Raw genomic sequence first — 21015 nt, 5'->3', positions numbered from 1 at the left:
CATAGGCAAAGGCTACACATGTAAATCTCGGCAGGGCTGGAACGAGTGGCAGTTAAGAGAGACATAATGCCGTAAGACGGCAAGGCTAAGCTGCCTTAGAAATCAGAAATAGAGACAAAGGAACTACTGTTCTTGTATTCTGAAAAAAACCACAGCAATAAAGGTTAACACTTTCTAGAGGTCTTATTACAGCACCAAACAATAAAAATTTCTGCATTCAGCAAGTTTTAACCGAGCATGACTGCTACTGCCTTTTTGTTCGGTGTGTAGTTTTAGCCTCCTAATTACAGGAAATGTCGATGAGGTAGGTAAGAGTGACACTCAAATGTACAATAATCTTATTTACTGTACTTATATTAATAGGCTTAAATTCCTTAGAGAAACACATGTCATCTTACACAGAAGGAAACTATTTTGAAGATCCTTCGCTTTTAGTCCTTGATTTTAAATTCATAGAGGTTTGCTATAAAGTCCTTCTAGCCCTTCGTTTTAACTTTATACCGGTTTGCTTCCTTTGTTTTTTTGATCATATGCAAGGTAACCGCGTTCTGTGGCACGTGTGGCAGGGGGGCTACTCTACAGCAAAAGGCGTCTCAAGCTACACAGTACAGCTGCAGTATCTCAAATTCACCACAGGATAAGTGCAAGTTAAAACCTCTGCTCCGGGAGACCCATTACTGCAAGGTTCAAATTTGTTCAGCGTCGCCCCTTTTAATGAAGGTGCCGGCGGTAGAGCAAAGCGCTTTCAAGAGTGGGCCCTGCGAGGTGTAAGCCCCCGCTCGGTAAACAGAACGACTACTATATTGAAGTAAATAAGGAGACTAGGGCATGAAATAAAATAACCTGTTATGATTTAAAAAAAAAAAAATCCCCACGCAGCCAGGGAAAGGCCACCCAGGCCCGGGCCGAGCCGGCCGACGCTCTGGGCAAGCCGCGGCTCCTCAGCGCCGAGGGCGGCGGGCACGCCGGGGGCCAGGACCGCACGCCCAAGGCCGGCGCCGGCCCGGGGAGGCCCTTGCGGGGCCGGGGCGGGGGAGCCGGGGCCGGGCGGGGGAGCCGGGGCCGAGGCTCCCCTCAGGCAGAGGGAGCTGAGCTGCGGCCGGGCACCGCGCGGCCGCCGCGGCGCCGGGGTGGGCGGCCCCGGCCCCTCCAGAGGCGGGTGCGGAAGCGCGGCCCCCTCTCGCCCCGGGAGGCCGCCAGGCCCGCCGCGCCCGGCCCCGCTCGCCCCGGGAAGCCGCCGCAAGGCGCAGGCCGGGGGGCGGCGGCGGCGGCGGCTCGGCACGGGGAGCAGCGGGAGCGGCGGAGGCGCCCGGCCGGCAGCGATCGCCCGCTTGTGCGCGGCGGGCCCGGCCGCGGGGGCGGGGGGCGGCTGGGCCGCTCTCGCAGCGCCCCCAGCGGCCGCTCGGCCGGCGCCGGCTCCGGCTCCGGCTCCTCCCCCCGCGGCCACGGCGCGGCTCCCTTCCCCCTCCTCCCACCCAATCCCGTGCCGGGCGGAGCGCCATGGATGCCGCTGGCTGCCGCCTGCTGCGGGGCTCGGGCTGCCGCCGCCGCCTCCTCGCCTCTCCCCCCGTCTCCCCGCGGCGCTGAGGAGGGGTCGGCTCCGGCGAAGAGGCTCCGGGAGGCCGAGGTGAGCGGCGGAGGCGGGGAGGGTGCGGGGCGGCTTCTGCCGGCGCTGGGGAGACGGTGCCTTTCCTGAGCCGCCAGGCCGGGTCACCCTGCGAGGCCTGCGGCTCGCCAGCAACTCGAGCGTCGCTGCCCGGGCCTGGCGGGTCGGTGTCGGCAGGCCCGGGGGGAGCGGGCCGGGGCTCTGGACGGGGGCGGCGGGCGCCGGAAAACCCGTGCGTGGGGGCTGAGGGGCAGAGCGGGGCGGCGCTGCCGGGAGCCCCTCAGGCCGCCGGCCGCCTGTGCGCGGGGGCGGCGGGGAGCGGGGAGGCGGTGCGGGGGCCGCGCTTCGCCGGGAGGCCGGCGGTGGGGAGGGGGCCCCGATCCCCGCGCGCTGGCCCGGGGCCCGCCAGATGCGCCGGGGCGCGTAGGCCCGGCGGTGGGGGATGAGTTTGGCTGCGGCCTGGCCCCTTTTCTGGCGCGGCTCTCCCGGGAGCCCCGGCCTCTCGCCCTGCTCTGTTTTCTGCTCGGCGGTTCGCTTCCGTCTGCTTAGAGCTCGTCTGGGGTGGAAGAACAGCAGGTGCCTGTGCGGAACTTACCCCGCTTTCACTGTCTTCCTTAATTTTCTTGTTTCTTTTGCCTTCACCCTTGCTTTCCCCCCTCTCCCCCCCTGCTCCAGCTGAAGTTAGTAATTTAGTCGCGTTAAGGACGCGTACTATGCTTGCAATACGAGCCCACTTGTACTGGCTGAAAGTAGTTTTATTTAGTCTTGGAACAGGAAATACAGTCTGTAAACAGCTCGGAGGATCAGAGACATTGTTTAAAGCACAGAACGTGAATTTAGTAACAGTTGAATTACTTAGAGCAAGACTGCAGCAATAACAAAAATATATAAGTGGCAGGCAGTAATTGAGTGATCTGTAACGTTATGGTCCTAAACTATGAAAAAATAATATCTGTCGTACTTTTGTCACATCTTTTGAGTTCAGAGCTATTGTGAACCAGTACTGCTGGTTCAGTGTATGTTTCTCCATATAATACCAATTTCTGATTCCCTTTTGTAGATGTGCCCTTGGTGGAGTTATTTTTTAACTCATTTAGCAGCAAGTAAACAAGTAGGCAGACTTTGTCCAGATCGAGATTCTCCTCCCCCCCCCCCCACCCCCCAAATTTGTGGGGACGCTCCTCAGAGTTTCATATTTGTATATGAGTTTGGTAAACTAATTTTTTTTTATAAGCTATATTTAAAAAACAGTCAGTTTTTTTCTTGTATGTTTAATTTGGAGAGATTGTAACTTTTGTTTTAGTTTTTGTATGAAAATAGTCATGTTTGCTGTGTTCTTAGGCATGGGAGGTGAATTTGATTATTTGTTAGTAAAACACAAAGTAAAAAGCAAGTGCATAGGTCAAAGATATCTCTTAACATTTTAAAAGGACTTTTTTGGTCTTCAGCTTGCATGTACAACTATGGCATTGGGCCAACAAATAATGTTGTTTTCCTTATATGTACATGAATTATTTTAATTATTCACTGCATTTTTTTAAAAGCTGTGCGTTAGATATGTTTTTTCTAAAAAAAACCCCAAAACCCAAACGCCTAACTCTTGGAAATGGAAGCGATTCTTAAATTGTCTTTTTTATCCTTTGACTTAAAAAGCTTATTTTCCTTATGTTCGAATGCTATTTTAAAAGATGAAGGATTAATGAAACTTTTGCAAAGATTCTGTAAGTCTTTAGTTGTACATCTCAATTTTTTTTGTTTTGTGGGTTTGTATTTAAAATGTGACATTTGATGTCTATATTTGAATACTTTAGTGAGGAGGTAATCCATCCTTTGGGAAGTTGGACGCTTTATTACCAAGTGATATTAAAGGGGATAGGCAAGACTGCAATATTTGTCTTTATATTAGCTTTGAGAATACACAAAAGGGTTAACCACCGTTTTTCTACTTAAGCTTTAATTTTGAGTTGTCCTGTAAATAAGAGTAGGCTCTAAGTCTTGCTTGATTGTCAGCTGGAACTAGAGATTTATTTCCAATGAACAGAACAAATTCCTTACTGCTTACTCACATACAAAGTTTGAAAAAAAAAAATTTCCAGTCAAATATGTGGAAGTGTTCTTAATGTCAGCCCAAAAATATGCTAGACACTTTAGAGAGGAGCAAATCCAAAGAGTTTAAAGACAAGATTGTGATGATAATTTTTTTTTTTTTCCTTTTTCTTTCCAGGTGAACACTGCAAAAGCCTGGGGCTGGCTGAAGAGAGACATTAATTGTGTTCAAGTTAGTGTGGCTTGAACAACTAAAGGATATTTTTGGTACTTTTTAATTTAAGTGGAGGCGGCTTTTTTTTTTGGTGGTGTTTCTGGGTTGTTTTTTTTTTTTAAAACCATGGCAGATGTGGACCCAGACACGTTGCTGGAATGGCTGCAGATGGGGCAGGGAGATGAAAGGGATATGCAGCTAATAGCACTGGAACAGCTATGCATGCTACTTCTGATGTCAGACAACGTGGATCGCTGTTTTGAAACGTAAGTAGTTTTGGCTTTTGTTTATGGAATATTATTTTCCTCTCTCAGTAGCTGTATGTAACATTTAACATTCCTAGAAACTTTCAGCCTCAAAAATGTTTTTACAGACTGAACTTGAGCATAGATCAATGAAACGAAGAGTTTCTGTTAGTGTTGTGTGAAGTACTGTTGTGCAATTAAAAACGTAGTGTTGCGCGAGTGATCTGCAGTGCCTGTTCTGACACATGATCTGATTGTTTAATTTAAAGAAATGTATTCAGAGTTGCAATGTGGAAGCATTGGCTGGGGTTTTTTTTGTTTTGGTTTGGTTTTAATGGTAGAGAAAAGCTTTTCTTTGCATTAAAACTATAATGAACACTGGATATATTTGAGCATCCATACTCTTGCAACACTTTTCTCAAGAGAGATAGTAGCTTTTTCTGAGCTCTCTAAATCCAAACAAAAATCACAAATATCAACCACTGTTCACGGGTATTTTGCCATTTCTTTGAAGAAAGTTGCTGTTCAGGCCACCCTCCTTCTCAACTGCATTAGTACACTTCATATAGCACAGTTCCTGATCTCACTCCTTTTTGTATTTCTCACAGCACAAAATGGTGATGTCACCACTTCTGTTACTTAGTAGTGTTGCTGTGCCGTGTTGTGCTACTTCCTGTGAGGGCCTGTGACTAGTGTGGAAAGGAGGTAGCAAAAGTGTAGCAAAATCACAACTTTTAAATCTGACATTGCTTACATTTTTTTGGTGTGGTGTTTTGTTTTTTTTTTAATTTGTTTGTTTGTTTCCCCAGTTCGTATTTTGACACTTTCGTATCTCTCCTCTTTTCCATCTTTTTTTCATTACTCCTGCAGTCCTCTCTTTTCCATCTCAGAGTATGGCTAGTGTCCTTCTGATACATCCTGCTTCTTAGGAGTGTGAGTTTAGAAGTGTTTAAGAAGGTAGCTCTCTGTGACAGTGTTTAGTTTTGTAGCCTGGAAGAAAACAGTTTTTTACGTCTTAAAAGCTGTTTCTCTTTCACGACTGCTTTTGTCACAGGAAGTGTAAAATTCATACATCTCTAAAATTTGGATCTGTAGTAGTTACGTAACAGCACAGTTTCATACACTGCTTTAGAATTTGAAATTGCCTGATCTTGGCCTTGACGAGCTTACAGGTAAAATTTTGGCTTGAAGGAGACTTACTGTAGGGAGATGCATTCGACTTCGCCATCTGTCCCTTGTAGTACTGATACTGGTGGAGCACTATCAGTAAAGCTGATTTACTGACTTCTTAAATTTGATAGTTAAGAATGAATTTTTCTGACAAATCTAGGTGAACTTCCTGCTTCAGTATATTCAGTATAGGACAGAAGTAGAAGTTTGGGCATAAGCATTTGTAAGGATATCTTCTGGGTATTTGAGGATCAGAAAGGAAATGTCAGCTTTTAAAATATACACCAGTTGTGGGTTTTATGCATTTTATTTAGAACAGACTTGCATCTCAATATAAATGAACTAAATAGTCCAAGTGCTTTTTTTTCCCCCCTTAAAGTATAGATAATGAATGCGCTGTTATTGCAGTGTTGTGGTTTTAAAATTAGTTTTTATGTCTGAAGGAAGAAACATTTAAAATACCATTTGGCACTTTAATGGTTGTTTTGAGCCTTGGTATAATTTAATTTTACGGGTCTTCTAAGTGTTGATCTCTTTTGCTGTTGAAAGTTTCCCTCAAAGACAAACAGAAGAGAATAAGGTGTAAATTGGGAAAAAGTTATCAAGGTTCCCTGCATGTTCAAGTGATTTTACAATAAAAGTTAAAACTTCTACTTTAATTGGTACTGTGAATACACTGAAGATACGGTTCCATGGTATTTGGTGAGCTGACATAGTAGCTCAGTAGTAGCTCATTACCTTCAAAAGGGAGAGCTGCTACTTCTTGTTTATCACTCACCATTTTCATTCCTCCCAGCCATATTCTTGCTTCATGCCAGCGCCAGGGCGTACTGGACTCCTCTAATTCACTAAAAGAGCAAGCTGCTCTTTAAACCCACAGAAGATGGGTTGTCTTCTGCTGTTACAGTGAATTACAGCAGATCAGAGAGGTGTCTGATGAGCACTGGAGGTGGAACTGCGTAACTGGAAATATGGGAGAAGCAGAGAAAGGTATATGCTCTTCAGTGGAGAACTTCTCAGTGGATTGTCTCAGGTGTCTGTGGTATCACAGTCTGCATTTCAAGGTGACTTTATTTATTTTGAAATGCTCTGTAAGAAATAGATGATGCCTTGAAAAGTATTTTTAAAATTTTTCCAAGTAACAGTTCAAGTAGCCGAAACAGTTGTCTGCTGAGAAAGTGTAAATAAATAACCCTTGGTAATATTTTAAAGTTGCTTTTCAGCTATGTCTTTAAAGGAATTATTGCTTGTCTAAGTAGGAGATTTACTATGTGACAGATGGGTTGCCAAACACATTTTCCAGGAACTAATTTTGAAAATGGTTTCAGTGTATGCCCGATTTATAACGTGGACATATTTTTCTGTTGGTAAGAAAACCAACCTCTAGACTTTACAACATTTTTTCTTCTCTTAAGTAAGAATAGCATTCCCAAATTTTTGTATGCTGTGCAGATGTTATTTCAAGATTTTGGAATTGTTTATTGCTATGAATTACATTGACTAAGAAAACTTCAAGAAAATTTTTCATCTGTGGAATTCAACAGCTGGAAGATGGAAGGTGGACTCTTAAACCAGTCATTTTCTTGGAGAATGGAATGTGATGTTTTTCAGGGATCAATTAGAGTGACTTTAAGTATTAGTCCACTTCTACATAAGAAATTATTTGCTTTTATGACATAAGCCAAGAAAAAGCTTATCATTTTGGTGAAGTGCATCTGGTGACTAAAAGCTGCATATGGTAAGGACTGGCAAAGCTATGAAACAAAGACATGTGAAAAATACTGACATGAATGCTATGCATTTTCCCTAAAAGCACAACACTGTTTCCAGACTGATTTCTTAAGATGTTAAGGGCAATACACAGTCTCGCTTACCAAAGAAAGAACACAAACTTGGCGGGGGGGGGGGGGAGTATTGAAATGATGGATTGAAAATCTGGTACTACTTTAGTGTAGTGAAGTAATGGGGTTTCTTTGCAAACATATTCTCAAGGAAATGGTGGATTTTAAAGCTAACAATTTGCTTCTGTACAAGAGTAATAGGTATTGAAACTAGTGTTTCAGACCAAATCAGAAAGTGGGCACAAATGTATGGTGGTGTATTTCCTAGTGTTCTGGCAAACTTCTAGCAGTATCACAACAGATTGCAGGGTGTGCAGCCAATAACAGGTGGTGGTGCCAAATAATTGATGTTTCTTTACTTCTCCCCAGATTTACGTATTATATCTGATTAAATTATTTTTAGTGTTACTCATATGTTAGCATTACAAAAATCAGTGGCATATTCATCTTCTGGTGATCATGAGTCAGAGACACTGTTAGTCACTTAGCATGAAGAATGGCTAACATTTTACTAGCAGCAAAAGCCAGTAGTTTGAACTACAAAAACTTAATGAGTGAATAGAAGTGGTTCTGTTAAGTAGTTGAATTGGAGTAAAATAGCTAAACTTGTGATTATAAGTGTTAGTCCCGAACTGTAGTTAAACTGTGTGCTATTAAGTCAACTTTAACAGGAGTTGTAAGTATGCATTTTATATAAGCATAACTGCAGTGGTATATTTTAGTGTTCAATTTATTACAGGTAATTTCAAAGACAATGTAGAGGCTGTGAGTTACTATCTCACGTTATTAATATAGCCCTTTTCCACACAGGTGTTTCAGTTTATTTTTTTTGCCCTGATTGTTTCACTTTATTTTTGGTGGAATAAAATAAGAACTCTTCAGATCTGGGCTTTGTGTTGCTATTTTCTTTCTCTATCTGCCAGCGTAAAAGTATTTAGCAAGAAAGTTTTTATTTAATTATTTTCCTTAATTACAAAGAAAACTTGTTGAACAAGGCAGTAGTATAAACAAATAAAGTAAAACCTGAGTAAAATCTTTTCTGCACTGAACAGATTAAATAATCCTTGTTAATGCTCAGAAAGAGAAAGCCTATCTTCCCCTTTGGCTGCGCCCTAAGTCACCTCTGTATATTTAGCATTAACAGATTTGGTCAGCAAAGAATTATCAAGAGTTATCAGCTTATTTGACAAACAAACCAAAAAATTATACAAAGGATCAGAATTCAGGGTTCTAACGTGTAAAATAGAAATCCTTTCAGTTTATTTTTTAGATCAAATATGTTTATTTTAATTTACATTAAACCTTGTTCTTTCCTAAGTATGTATTCACTAGAGAAAAGGTATATTTCTGCCTTGTATTTGCCAACATGTAATAACAAGTGTAAGAAGAAATTCTAGTGAACCAAAGACTGTGTTGATGTGAGCTAGTGAGGCTGTGGTAGAATAATGTGGAATGGTTTAGCTTTACCTCCACCTGATTGCTTAAAACTACAGGCTCCTGTGTTTATCAGGATTGTATAACTCCAGTAAATCAAAATTAGATATAGAGAGAAGAAGAGTTTTTCTTGTAGAGATAGGGATAGAAGTCTGGAGTGGTGGTTTTCAGGCCTATTTTTAAAGTTTGGGCTGGCTTTAAAAGCATCTTTGTAATTCAGACAGTGGTAAAGTGCCCTTTAACGCATCTAACAATCATGATAAAACTAATAGACTGAGGGGGCAGCTCGATCTGTATCAAGGCGGTTTCATGTTGTGTGTCCTACAGATTTGCTCTTTTTTTTTTTTTTTTTCCCCTCAAAATAAAGTCAGGCTGTTACTACAGTTTTGTGCTGGAGTGCAGCCATGAGGTAAATTAGGATAAGTATTGCTGTCAACAGTAGACTACGGTTTTCATTATTTTAAACCAATGAAAGCATATGTTCTTAGTGAATTATTGGTTTGGACTAATGCGGACATCTCAATACGTGAAATGTTAGAAGCTTTACAATGGCAAGACTTGTGTGATGCCTACTAACTTCTTTTGCCTTTTAATGAAGACGGAGGGCGTGGCAGCAGTGAAATGCCAGCACTGGAGTCATTCACCGTGTGGACTCTAATGCAGTGGGATCTTCAGCATCCTATAGAGTGCTTTTCTGAGGTGGAAGTAGGGGGGTGTGCTGTATTTTTCAGGGAGCTGTCTTGTTACGGCATGAAGTTTAGAACTATTTCTGATTTTTAAGGCTGTCTTTTCTTGTTGGGTGGTTGGGTTTTTGCAATGGTAAGAGTTTTAACATGCTAATGTCTTTCTGGTTGCTCTTTGTAAAATGGGAATTACGGCCTCGTTGTCACAGGTATTATGGTGATTAATTAGCCTTGTCTAGTCATTTTGAGAATCTTAATGGTTGCAAATGCCGGAAGGGAAGATTAGGTCATCTAAATTGACATCCTCTCTCCTGTCATAGGCCCCTGTATTTTACCTGGTTATTACCGAATTGAGCATCTTGTTTGACACAAGCATAATGTGTAGTTAATGCTTCCAATAGGGCATCCTACCTAATTTTACCCCTGTTTCACTATTCAATCTGCTGCCTAGTTGCCTTTGTTGTTGAAATTTGCTTGCCCTTTTCTATTTGAATTGGCCGGACTTCTGCGTTCTGTGGTGGCAGTCAGTGCACCTTTTCTGATTGAATTAAAAGCCAGTACTGTTGTTACTATGAATGTAGTTGCACACAAGTATCTTGTCAGCCCTGATCTTCCTCCCCCTCTCTAATTCTTCAATTTCCAAGTTTTTAGGAAATATTTTCCAGTTTTGGCTTCAACCATGCTTTTTATAGTAGTACATTTAACTTAACTGTTACCAGTTATACATTGCAAATTTAGTTAGATGTTTCCAAAACATTGTACAGGACGTGCAGTTTTAGTTATTTATCTTCAGAGTTGCTTTCCAGGATATGATTGCTCGCTGCTTAGGCATGGCTTGATGTATTACCTAGACTAAGATCTGTAACTTGGCATTTGTGTATGTTGAAACACATTTTGTTTAAATGAGCCCGTGCCTCTGAGTAGTCCAAACAATTCTGCATAACTCATCACACTGTCTTTGCCACTATTTACTAGTCTGTCGTTTTTTCCATTAAAGTATCAGTAGTATCATCAAGTACCCTTTGTTTTGTTCAGGGCTTTGTGTGTGAGACAAAATTGAAGTGATTCTTGCAAGTACCACACAAAAGATGGGTGCAGAATTTTAAGGTAGTGAGTTAATGACCTTTCGAAAGATTCCATCTCCTACTAGATTGGATCAGACCAATAAAATAGGTGTTACAGGAATTTCAAATAGCAGGCTTCCTTTCTTGAGTGACTGTACTAGTCAAATTATTTTAAATAATTAGCCTCTTAAGAAGGGGCTATAGACAAGGCATAGACAGCATAGATGGTCTGTGTATTGGTAGTGGGGAAATGGAAGCTTTCTTGTTTAAGTTGGTTCTCTTTTTGAGCACCTGGAAATCCAGCAGAAGCCAGTGGGGAGATGTGCATATTTAGGTACATTTACAAAATCATACCTTTTGTTTTATTTTTTTTGTTTATATATAGCAAATATAGTGTGTGCTCGAACCATTATCTGTTTGCACAATTGAGGTTGCTACTAGTGGAAACCATAGGCAGAAATATCTGTAGTTTCACGTTCTTTAATTTATTCAGCTATTGTGGACCAAGTTTCTGCAAAGTATTTACAAAGTGCTGGGGACAGGAGAACAAACATATGTGGAATTACTATCCTGAGGCATGGCATATCTTTTATAAGATATTGAAAAATGCAGAAGGTAACCCAACACATCCTTTGTAAATTCAAGAGCAAAGTTAACGATAATTTATTTAGAAATTACCTATTCTGCAGAAGCTGGTGTTTCTTGTGCATTTTTTCTTCTGTTTCATTTTACAGAACTGATATTTATTGAATGTGTAGTTGAGTACTTAGGTGATGTGTTCCCTCCTAACAGCGAACTCTCAGAAGAAGGTTTGGCTGTCTGTCCTTTATTTTGCTAAAAGGAAATTTTAAAGTGTTTCTAAATATCAAATTTGAATTCTAAATTAATTTCTTTTAATTTCTAATAATGCAGAGTTTCTGCTGGAATAGATACAGGATGGCATTGTTAATTCTCTAGCTTTATTTTATTGGACTGAGCTGTGATTGCAGTTACGAGTAGAGGTTCAGAGTTGTACAAGTTTAATATTTTATAATTGTGGTAAAAGTTCTTAAATTAGCAATTAATTTTTAGTTCCTTCTTCCTCGTACCTTTAAAATATAGCATGGTATCTCTAAAGTCTTGTACATAAGTAGACATTTTCTGGCCCTTATTTGTTCTGCAACAGCATTGTAAGAAAATAGCGTACAATATGTTTTGGAAATGGGTCCAGAAGAATACATATAGGCAATGCGGGTGTGCATTGTGGACGATCTTGATTGCTCTGCTGCTGGTTTTGGTTCATATGTGGAAACAAAACGGTATTTCAGCAAAAGAAACAATGAGGGAAAGTCTGGGGTCCAAGACTTCCTCCCATAGAAAAAACTACAGAAAGGAAAAACAATCATCAATCAAAAATAAGTTGGAATTACTGTTGCTTTAAGAAAAATCAGTTGTGCAGGATGTATGTTCTTTGAAACTTTAGAGTTGCGTGACACATTGTTGTAAATATTTAACTGGTATATTTTTTCCTCAAAACCACTTCCTAATGAGGTTTAAATTCAGTATTTTAATTTTTAGTTATTTAAAATTATTATCTATTAAATAATTATTCAATAATGTAGGCACTTGTGATTCCTTATTTTCCCACTCTTAACTGGTCTCAGCAGATGGTGCGCATTACAGATCCAGCACAAGTGCTGGCAGGCAGCTGAGCTTGGTTTTCTGCCACAAGTCACATGTCTTGGACCAGGCACCTGAAGCCGAAGGCTTTGTCACATGGCAGGGGCTCCGCATCAACTGAATCCAGTGGTTACTCTGGAGTTGAGTAACACACCCTAATGCTAGCAGTAGTTGTGTTAACCATTTTGGGGATGAAGTGGGGTTGTGTTTTTCCCCTATTTTGGGTTTTGTTTAAACACAACAGTAGTCTTTAAACTACCATTATTGTTGCTGTTTTAGCTGAGGCTTTTAAGGGCATTTAAAATATGCAATGTAATTACAGAAATGAGTTTACAGTGCCTATTTTTACTTCCTTGGTATCTTTTTACACTGGCCAGCTGTAAAATCAGCTGAGTCACTTCATTCGAGTTTAAGGGCTTAGCACTAGTAGGAGGTTACTGCTGTAGCTATTTAAGAATTTTGCATCCCTATGGATACTGCTGCTCCTAAAGGGGGAATGGGGGTGGGGTGGGGAAGGAAAGATTCAGAAGTATGTCAGCATATGGAGTTATGCTGATTATAATGCTGTAAATGCTGTAGTAATATTATTATATTGATAAATTTTCCTAGCCTTTCTTGACATCTTATCAATATGATTGTGATGTTTAGAAAATGTTTTTAGATCAATTAAATTTTCTGCAGAGGAAGAATGTATATTAAAGAATTTGTGTATCATGGTCTTACAATCTAATAAACCCCTTTTAACACTGAAAGCATGAATTATTTTAATAGAAATTATACAGAATCAGCACTTTTTAAATGTGGTTTAGTTCTTTTCTTGATGGCAGTACAGGGAACAGAGAATGCTACCCTAATCTTAATGGATTAGAATATAAAGGGTAAATATTGATACTAAGTAGTACTTATTTCAGACTTTTTAAAAACTGTTATTTACAAACCTGCCTTCCAGTAAGATCTTTGAAGCATGGTGGGAGGAAGACTCACAAGATAATAAGTAGCAGAAGTGCTTATCCTGGGAGTATAGGAATGAAGTTGGGTGGACATCCAGAACTGAGAGACTTAATTATCAAGAGCTGTAGTGTTGGTTGCAGAGTAACCACATTAACTCACTGAAGTCGGTCTTTCACTAAAGAGTAACACAGAGTAACCTCATTAATTCACTTAAGTTGGTCCCTAATCACTCTTCTTGAGAGAACTTTTTTAAAGTACTTTAGGAATTGCCCAATGTGATGTTAATAATAGCTTTTTAGAAATGAAAATCTAAAAATATTTTCCTTTAATTTTCATATTCATTAGAAGAAGTGCCTAAATAGAAATCTGAACTTTGGAGCTACCTCTTAGCTCTGATTAGCCATTATTTTTTAATTTGAAAGAATAAAACCTATTTAAAAATAGGTACTTTTTCTGTACTAAGACAAACTCGCCACTGTCTTTTTGTTTGTTCCACTGCAAACAGGTCATTGTGAACAGAGTGATTTTCCCACCCACCACTTTGAGGATACAGCAACTTTTTTTTTTTTGTCATAATTTCTTTTTTCGGAGATATATTACTTGTTTTAGTTAGTATATGGTCTAGATAAAAGCAACATGGTGAAACTGGTTTTGATATTGGGATGTTTCAAGTTTAGAAATTATGCACTTCGCTTTTTTTCCCTTGGTGGGAATTGAGGCCTGCAGTGATGAAAGGTTTATTTTTGTTCTTTTCTCTTGGAAATCAAAAGCATCATCTGTCAGGAGGTGGAAGTGCACTAAAAGCTGAACATCAGTTGCTGTCCTGTCATATCAGTTCATTCAGTGCTGTAGTTCTGCCCTCAGCCTCCCGGCTGTCCTGGGAAGTTTTGGCAGCCTTGTTTTTCCCAAGTAGCTGGTTTTCGAAAGGTGAGTCCAAGGTGCAGCCACTGTGGTACAGACACTCCTGAAATGCTTTGCTTCACTGCCTGTCAAAGTACATTTTAGTTCTAAGCATAGTCTTAGTTGGAACAGCATCAGGGTCTATATTACTGATGGGATCTAGTCTTCTACAGCAACTATTTGGGACAGTTTTGGGCAGGCCAAAATGGATTAAAGGGACCTGAGGAAGTCTTGGAAGGGATTTACCTTGGACTTGAGGCATAATAGTGACACGTACACAACATGGCTTCTCTGACTCACTCTTTGGCTCCTACTAGTGCTGACTGTATTTGCTTACCTGGTGCTTCATTAAAAAGAGAAGCTGGTCTTCAGAAAGTGCTCTTCTCAGGACCTGGTTACTAGAATTGCTTCCAGGTGAGCAGTGGATTTTTCTTCCCTGTGCTGCCTTTGCTTACACTTTAGTAGCAAGGTGCCTTTACTCAGGGTTGGATTGGGTGAAAACTCAAGGACTACTTTGAAAGCCCATTTGCACAATTTTGAGGCGTAGAGACCATCCCACTGAGTAAGGGCAAGACTTACCCTTTTTCTTAGGGATCAAGTGCCAGCACACAGAAATCCACAGTGATGCTGTGTGACAGAAGCAGGCGCGTACTTTGGACACCTGCTATATGGCTGTGACAGCGTCGCATCCCATATCCCATCGTGTGCTGGTGTTCCCAGCTACCCCTTCCGGTCCTTTCTCTGGCACTCCTCACACATGCATGTTCTTGTGTCTGAGGTGCGTAGAGCAGATCCTCATAGTTTCAACCACGAGAGACCCATGTAATAGCTTACTGCGGATTTGGGGATTAGAGGGTGATCTTGATAAAGCTGACCTGTGTACCTCTGTAACACAGTTATTCATAGAAACGTTACCTCGGTGTAATGATTGAAGTTCTTCAAAATGACAGCTGTACAATTTTATGCTGTAGTTATTCTAGCCACCTGTTTGAGAAGACTATGGCTGGAGCATTGGGGATGTGTTGGTACGCCCTTCTCTGCTATTGCAGGCTCAATCATTGATCTAGACTGTGTGTGAATGACAGAACTGGTACTTTCTGTTTCCTCACTAGCAGGAACTTTAGAGACTGCTACGGCTCAAGTGGATTCAGCAGGCAAAAAGAATATGAACATATCTGTACGGCATGTGCGTGCTTATGAACATAGTCTGTGTGCATCTTTTAAGAGTTCCTGTGTAACTGACCGTTCTTCGCCTGCTGGAATGCTAGTTTGTGGTTTTCCCCATGAAATAAATACAGTGATGCTTTACTACAGGGTATTGAAGTTTGTCTGCGGTTTTTGCTTTGTATTGAGGGTGTTTCATAAGTGTGTTAATCCCTCTGTTTAAAACTCTAGCAGTCCATGTGGTTTACCTAGTTGTGCAGTAAATTTGCTCTCCCTTTATTTAGCTTCTGCTCTTGATTCTACCAAATCCTCCAATGCCTGGACCAGTATTTTTGCAGTGGATGTGTCTTTAATTATTACAGAACTGAGGTCAAAGTTCTTTTGTGACCTTCAGTAGGAGTAGCTCTTCACGTGTAGGTTGTACATCTTCCTCTTGTTCTGAATGTTATTGCTCCGAGTGAAGCAAAGTAGAGCGTCATTCTCACCTGGTCATTTTGCATGCATGTTCAGAGTGGCAATTTAGGTAGCAATTGTGGGCATAACAACAGCAGTTCAATTCATTCTTTTGATAGCTTTTGGAGAAGCTGGAATAAAAAACCAGCTTCCCTAGAACCTCTCTATTAAAATAGCAGAAAATGCTGGTGATGGGTTAACTGACAGTAAAGTGGTAGTAATGTGCTTTAAAAAGCTGTGAGGAAGTGGAATAAGGAAGCCCAATGTAATGACGCAATATGCTAAACAGTAAATTCCAGTTGTCAAAACTGCTGAGATACCCGGATAAGATGTAATAATGTGGGATGATTAGTTTGCATTCTCTTGTCTGTATCTGTCCTATTGTACAATTATACTTTAGGTTTTCTAGGATGGAGTCTGTTATTTTGCCCTGTCAGTGCAGGGAGATCCTCATCTGTGACAAGAGCCCTCAGATACTGTAGTATGACAAATACTAACTAACGACTTGTATGTTGCAGGCAGTAGATTAGGAGAAGGTGCTGAACGCTATTAGGAACTTTTCTGGATAGGAGAAGATGATGCAGTGAGAAGTTCAGAGGTAGTCATGAGTGAGGCTCTGTCTTGATCTACTGGTCTAATGATCACAAGACTGCAATAAGTTAAGGTGGGAAGAAGGCAGTATTTCAAACTTGCAGGATATGTGTGTGTGTATGCATTCCTGCCTGCTTGCTTATGTGATATTAATGAAGGCCAGTCAGTTATATTTGTCCACAAGAAGCTCCTGCTACTGGATTGTTTCACTTAGTTCAGCACGGAAATTTACCATCTTACTCATCAAATATTGGAATACTGTTTAAATTCTAGGAAATCATTTACATATACTAATAATGTTTTTTGTCTTGTCTCGAACTCTTAACACCCACAGAGTGAAAGACTATCTGAAGAGGCTTGGGCACGGCTTCTTGAAGATGTAGTTGAGAAATGCATACAAATATAACTAGATAATTGTGTTTTCATAGAATTAAAAAAGGTCTGTAGCTGACCAGAAAAGCTGTTGTATATGAGTAGTGAAGAACCTTGTATACTTGGCTAGTATAGTAAACTTTTTTTTTTTTACTGCTGGTAATATCATTACAAGTTCAAAATGTTAAAGAATTGTGCTGCTTAGAACAAAGTATAGCAGTGTATTGGCCTGAAATAGTGCTACAGAGCAGTGGACAAGACAGCATAGAGGTTCTATCTAGGCAAATTGGTGTATGGTGGACTGCGTTGGCCAAATGTGTCTTTTGTGTCTGAGAATACAACCAATGACTTTATTTTCAAAGTCAATGTCAGTGTTGCTATCGTCCTTTGGGGCTTGAAAAAACAGGTTGGATCTCTTGCCAGCTGTGACCTCTCTGAAAAAGTAGTAGCTGTATATAATAGATTGTTAAAGCAATGTTCATAAAACAATAATAAAAATACTTTTTGACAGTGTCACTGGTGGAGGCTCAGGGCTGATAGAAGCCAGGTCTGTTTTGCTTTCCTCAGAAAAACTTCAGACTTCTGCATGCATTTTATTGCCTGGTATGACTTCAGGGATAACAACTTAATTTGTATTACTGTACTGTGTAGAACTTGAACCAAATTGAGTTGAGAGACACGTGAGGGGGAAGAAGGTGACATGACTGTACGTATTGTGTGCTAATATATAAGAAGAAACTCTCATTTGCTGTTTTGGAGACTAAGACAAAAATTCTGGTTCGATTTCTGCCCCACCCCCGCCATTTTCTTGATAACAGTGTCTGAGAAAGATGAAGGTTGCACTTCTATTACTTCTAAATTTGTATGAGCTGTAATAATGATCAAGCTTTATATTGTCTTTGTATGCATCATTATATGACTGATGTTTCTTCATAAACCATCTTGGTTTCCACCTTTTTTTACTATGCATTTTTCTGTTACATATTGGTTATATGATTTGTTAGATTAGTTTATAGTTGGTCCAGAGCACTGAATTAGAAGGCTAGACTTTTTTCATTCTTCAGTAACCAGGCAACTGTTCAAAACTGTTAAATGAGTTCTGCACTGAAATATGATGAATTAACTTTTTAAAGGAAAAAATAAAGATAATATCCATCACAAATGTTTAGTTTGCAGTCAATTCATGTGTACTGGAGTGGATAGTGCATAAAATTTCATGTCACAAAGCCAGTGTGTTTTGTTCTGTTTTACTTTCAAGCCTGTGATTTCATGTGTGTTGATTCTTGATTTGCTGCAGGAAAAAGGAAGGGAAAAAGGACTGATTCTTTAGCACTTAAAGCTTCAGCATTGCCTTTTTTTTCCTCCCTCCTTTTTTCTCTTCAGTCTTCATTATTGTCCTTAATAAATCTTTATAAAATGTTTCTGCTGCCTCTTCTGCTTGGTGTAGTCTAGCTCTCAACTTCCTGTTCACTAGCAATATCCAACAAAACTAAAAAAACCTAACAAAACCCTGAACTGTTAAAAGAAACAAGCATCAAGTACATAGAGCTCAGAGGTTGAAATGGCTTGAAAGAATTTCCTGTGAAAGCTCTTGTTAAAATTAGATCAGTTGCTATTTTCAGAAAGGATAAATAATTTTTTCAGAACAAGTGATGTTCTTATTGCTGCTTTTATAGGAATTCAAGGTGCGTTTCCATAATCTACAAAATTAATTGAAGTCTGGGTAGCTTTTCATTGAGACCCAAGTAATTCCCACAGGTTAAGTGTATGACAAACCTACAGTTTCTTCCTGAAACCTTATGATGCAAATTGGTTTCCTTATTGGAGGACTAGAAATCATTCCTCTAAGTCAGAAACCAATGTCCTGACAGCAAGTGGAGGTGGTTGTTTGCATCCTAATTGAAAAAGTGTGGTCTCTGACTAATGTAGCTAGAGGTTCTGGCAAAAAGTCATTTTAAGAAAACCTAAACCATGAAGTTTTTGCCAGTGAGCTGTGTTCTTGTAAGAGCAGCATTGCTGATACAGTGCACTGGCATTTGTCTGCTGGCAAAGAATTCAATATAAATTATAGACTCTTAGTAACTTTGTATCTTTGCTGTATCAGCTGGGTAATTGGCTCTCATGGACAGGTGTTTTAAGGACAGGAACGGATTTCTTCCAAATTTTTAAATTTCCATTTTCAAAAAATACATCCAAGTTCCATTTGTTCTGTGTCTTTTTATAAAATGTTAAATCATAGAAAAAATGTAAATGCTAGATTTGCTAAGTATTGCCTTTAACTCCCTGCAAAAAATCCAGAGGTTTTTTTCTACTGCTGTCTTTGGAAATATAAGAAAAATGGTTTACTACTACTTGCTAGTATTACAGTGAAGACAGTGGAGCTCCTTACCTTCCACTGGGTTATACATGTGTGGTTTTGGTTTGTTTGGGGTTTTTTTTAAGATTTGTGTTTATTGGTAATTTTTTTTTCTTGCAATATAATGTTTAAAGAACACTGTTCATACAAATGTTTTAGTGTTCTGTCTGGTGTTGCATAAAACGCAGTGTAAAAGATCCAACACCAAAACACTGGAACAAGTAGCGCTTTGTGTGTTAAATTTTATGTACTGAAATGCTTCTAGTTTCGTTGTATGGTAGTCATCTAATAATGAGTACAAATTTCAGACTTGTTTTTTTCTTCAGTGGATAATGTCAAGTTACTGTGTAAATTCTTCTTAAGAAAGATGTGGAGTTAAATAACAAATTTCTTAAGAACAACAGACAGTATAGGCTGGATAGGCTAATATAAGTATTAAATACGTGATTTAGCTTTATCGAAGCTTCAGTTATTAATTTATGTTATTAAGGTTCATTGGGTAATGTATTTATTTGTCAGGCAGTATCACTTAATTACTTCATAGAGCATGGCCAGATCTTCAAGGAAGCTCTTAGCATTTTGCTGTCCCAGGATTTGGTGCCTTTATATGAGTCACTGTGCATACCAGATGGGATACTGAATGACCTCTGGGTTAGTCTTCAGAATGATTCATCAACGATTACTTCACCTGTCTTCCAGACCAAAAAGCATGCTATTATTTTTGTTCTTTCTCTTTTGGATTTAGAAAAGTTTTAGGCCTTCTTTTGCAGACCAAAACCCTAGTTTGAAAAAAAGTTGCAATATTTGCCTCCTGTACATTTAGTCTGATCTCCCATGTCTAGCGATGAGATATCCAGTTATTTCAACTACTGTCACAGCATATATCCCCTTCACTTAATTCCACGCCACCACTTTGGAAGTATTCTACCACTGCAATGAACAATCATAATGTTATTTATTACTAAGTATGCTATTGGAAGGTAAATTGTCTTAGAGTATAGCTCCATGTCTTAGACCTTTTGATCCAAATCAGTCTTAACCACAGCAGCTGTAATAGTGGAAAGCATTATTATGACCATCTATTTTGGTTTGTGTCCTATTATGTCAGAGGGATAGAAGAAGGACTGTTGTAGCTTGCTTACTTTGTTTTGAAGATGTGGGGATGTTCTTGACTGTCCTTGCATATGGAAATGAGGGTAACAATAAAGAGGAGAGCCAGAGGCTACTGAGGCATGGATATGAAGAGAAAATGCAATAGAAGCAAGCTAAATGAATTAAATATGTTCTCAGTGTGGTTAGGGAAAAAGAATGAGGCGGCGGGGGGGGGAAGCTGAAATAGGATAAAAAGACAAGTGAGAATATTTATAACGTACGGAAGAAGGATCACTCGGAGAATTTATTTGTGTAGCAAACCCAAAATCATTAGTCTTTATATCAAACATAATATTTCATGGTTAAGTAGCTCTTTATCATCAGGAACCTGGAAGCTCTTTTAAGAAAAAATGCATTCTGTTTGGTGATGTGAGCTTAATTCCTAAAATAATTTCCCAAGAGGATAAATCTTTCCCTGTATGATTGTAAAATTTCAATAATTTCTTTTTTTTTCTGCTGGGTTCCTCCCCTAATACAGCATCTTTTCAGATTACTGGTATGAACTTTGGGGTGTGTATGAGATGCCTGCATCCTAGCGTTCTACGTGAATGCTCTGAACCAACTGTAAACTAATCGAGCAAATCATGTCAGCATGAAGAGCCTTAATCTGTTAATGCGAAAGTGTGTGAAATTACTTAATGTAGAGAAACTTGCACAACTTAGTAATGTGGTGTTTTGGGGTTTTTTTCTGCAGATGCCCTCCTCGAACCTTTTTACCAGCACTGTGCAAAATTTTTCTCGATGAAAGTGCTCCAGACAATGTATTAGAAGTAACAGCTCGTGCCATAACATATTATCTGGATGTATCGGCTGAATGCACCCGTAGGATTGTGGGAGTGGATGGAGCTATCAAGGCACTTTGTAATCGTTTAGTAGGTGTTGAACTTAACAACAGAACGAGCAGAGATTTGGCTGAACAGTGTGTGAAGGTATGTGTACTGAAGAACCTTCTGTTTTTAAGAAGGAGCTGGAAAATTTGCTTTCTGAAGAAATACCTCATATTCTAATCTTATTTATTTTATTAAAATGTGAAGCAAAACCACAGAGTATGATAAAAGTGTACATGCCAGCGATGCAGCTTATCTTTATTGTCAGTCTGGTGCTCTTCAATGCT

General features: G+C 39.9%; 1 protein-coding gene across 4 annotated transcripts in view; it reads left to right on the top strand.

Annotated features, from left to right (window-relative positions):
- The first annotated feature begins 1560 nt into the window (after window positions 1-1560).
- HECTD1 (HECT domain E3 ubiquitin protein ligase 1) overlaps window positions 1561-21015 on the top strand; it is a 68785-nt gene continuing 49330 nt past the window's right edge. For all 4 annotated transcript variants that reach the window (XM_075713123.1, XM_075713122.1, XM_075713124.1 and 1 more), the window contains exons 1-3: window positions 1561-1627; window positions 3831-4132; window positions 20596-20830. In XM_075713123.1, the coding sequence (XP_075569238.1) occupies window positions 3993-4132; window positions 20596-20830 (375 nt within the window). In that variant the 5' untranslated portion in view covers window positions 1561-1627; window positions 3831-3992. The remainder of the gene's footprint in view (window positions 1628-3830; window positions 4133-20595; window positions 20831-21015) is intronic.

The sequence above is a fragment of the Pelecanus crispus genome, chromosome 6, assembly GCF_030463565.1.
Source record: "Pelecanus crispus isolate bPelCri1 chromosome 6, bPelCri1.pri, whole genome shotgun sequence".
Taxonomy (NCBI): Eukaryota; Metazoa; Chordata; class Aves; order Pelecaniformes; family Pelecanidae; genus Pelecanus; species Pelecanus crispus.
Note: the sequence above shows the minus strand (reverse complement) of the source record. Positions and strands in the feature narration are given on the sequence as shown.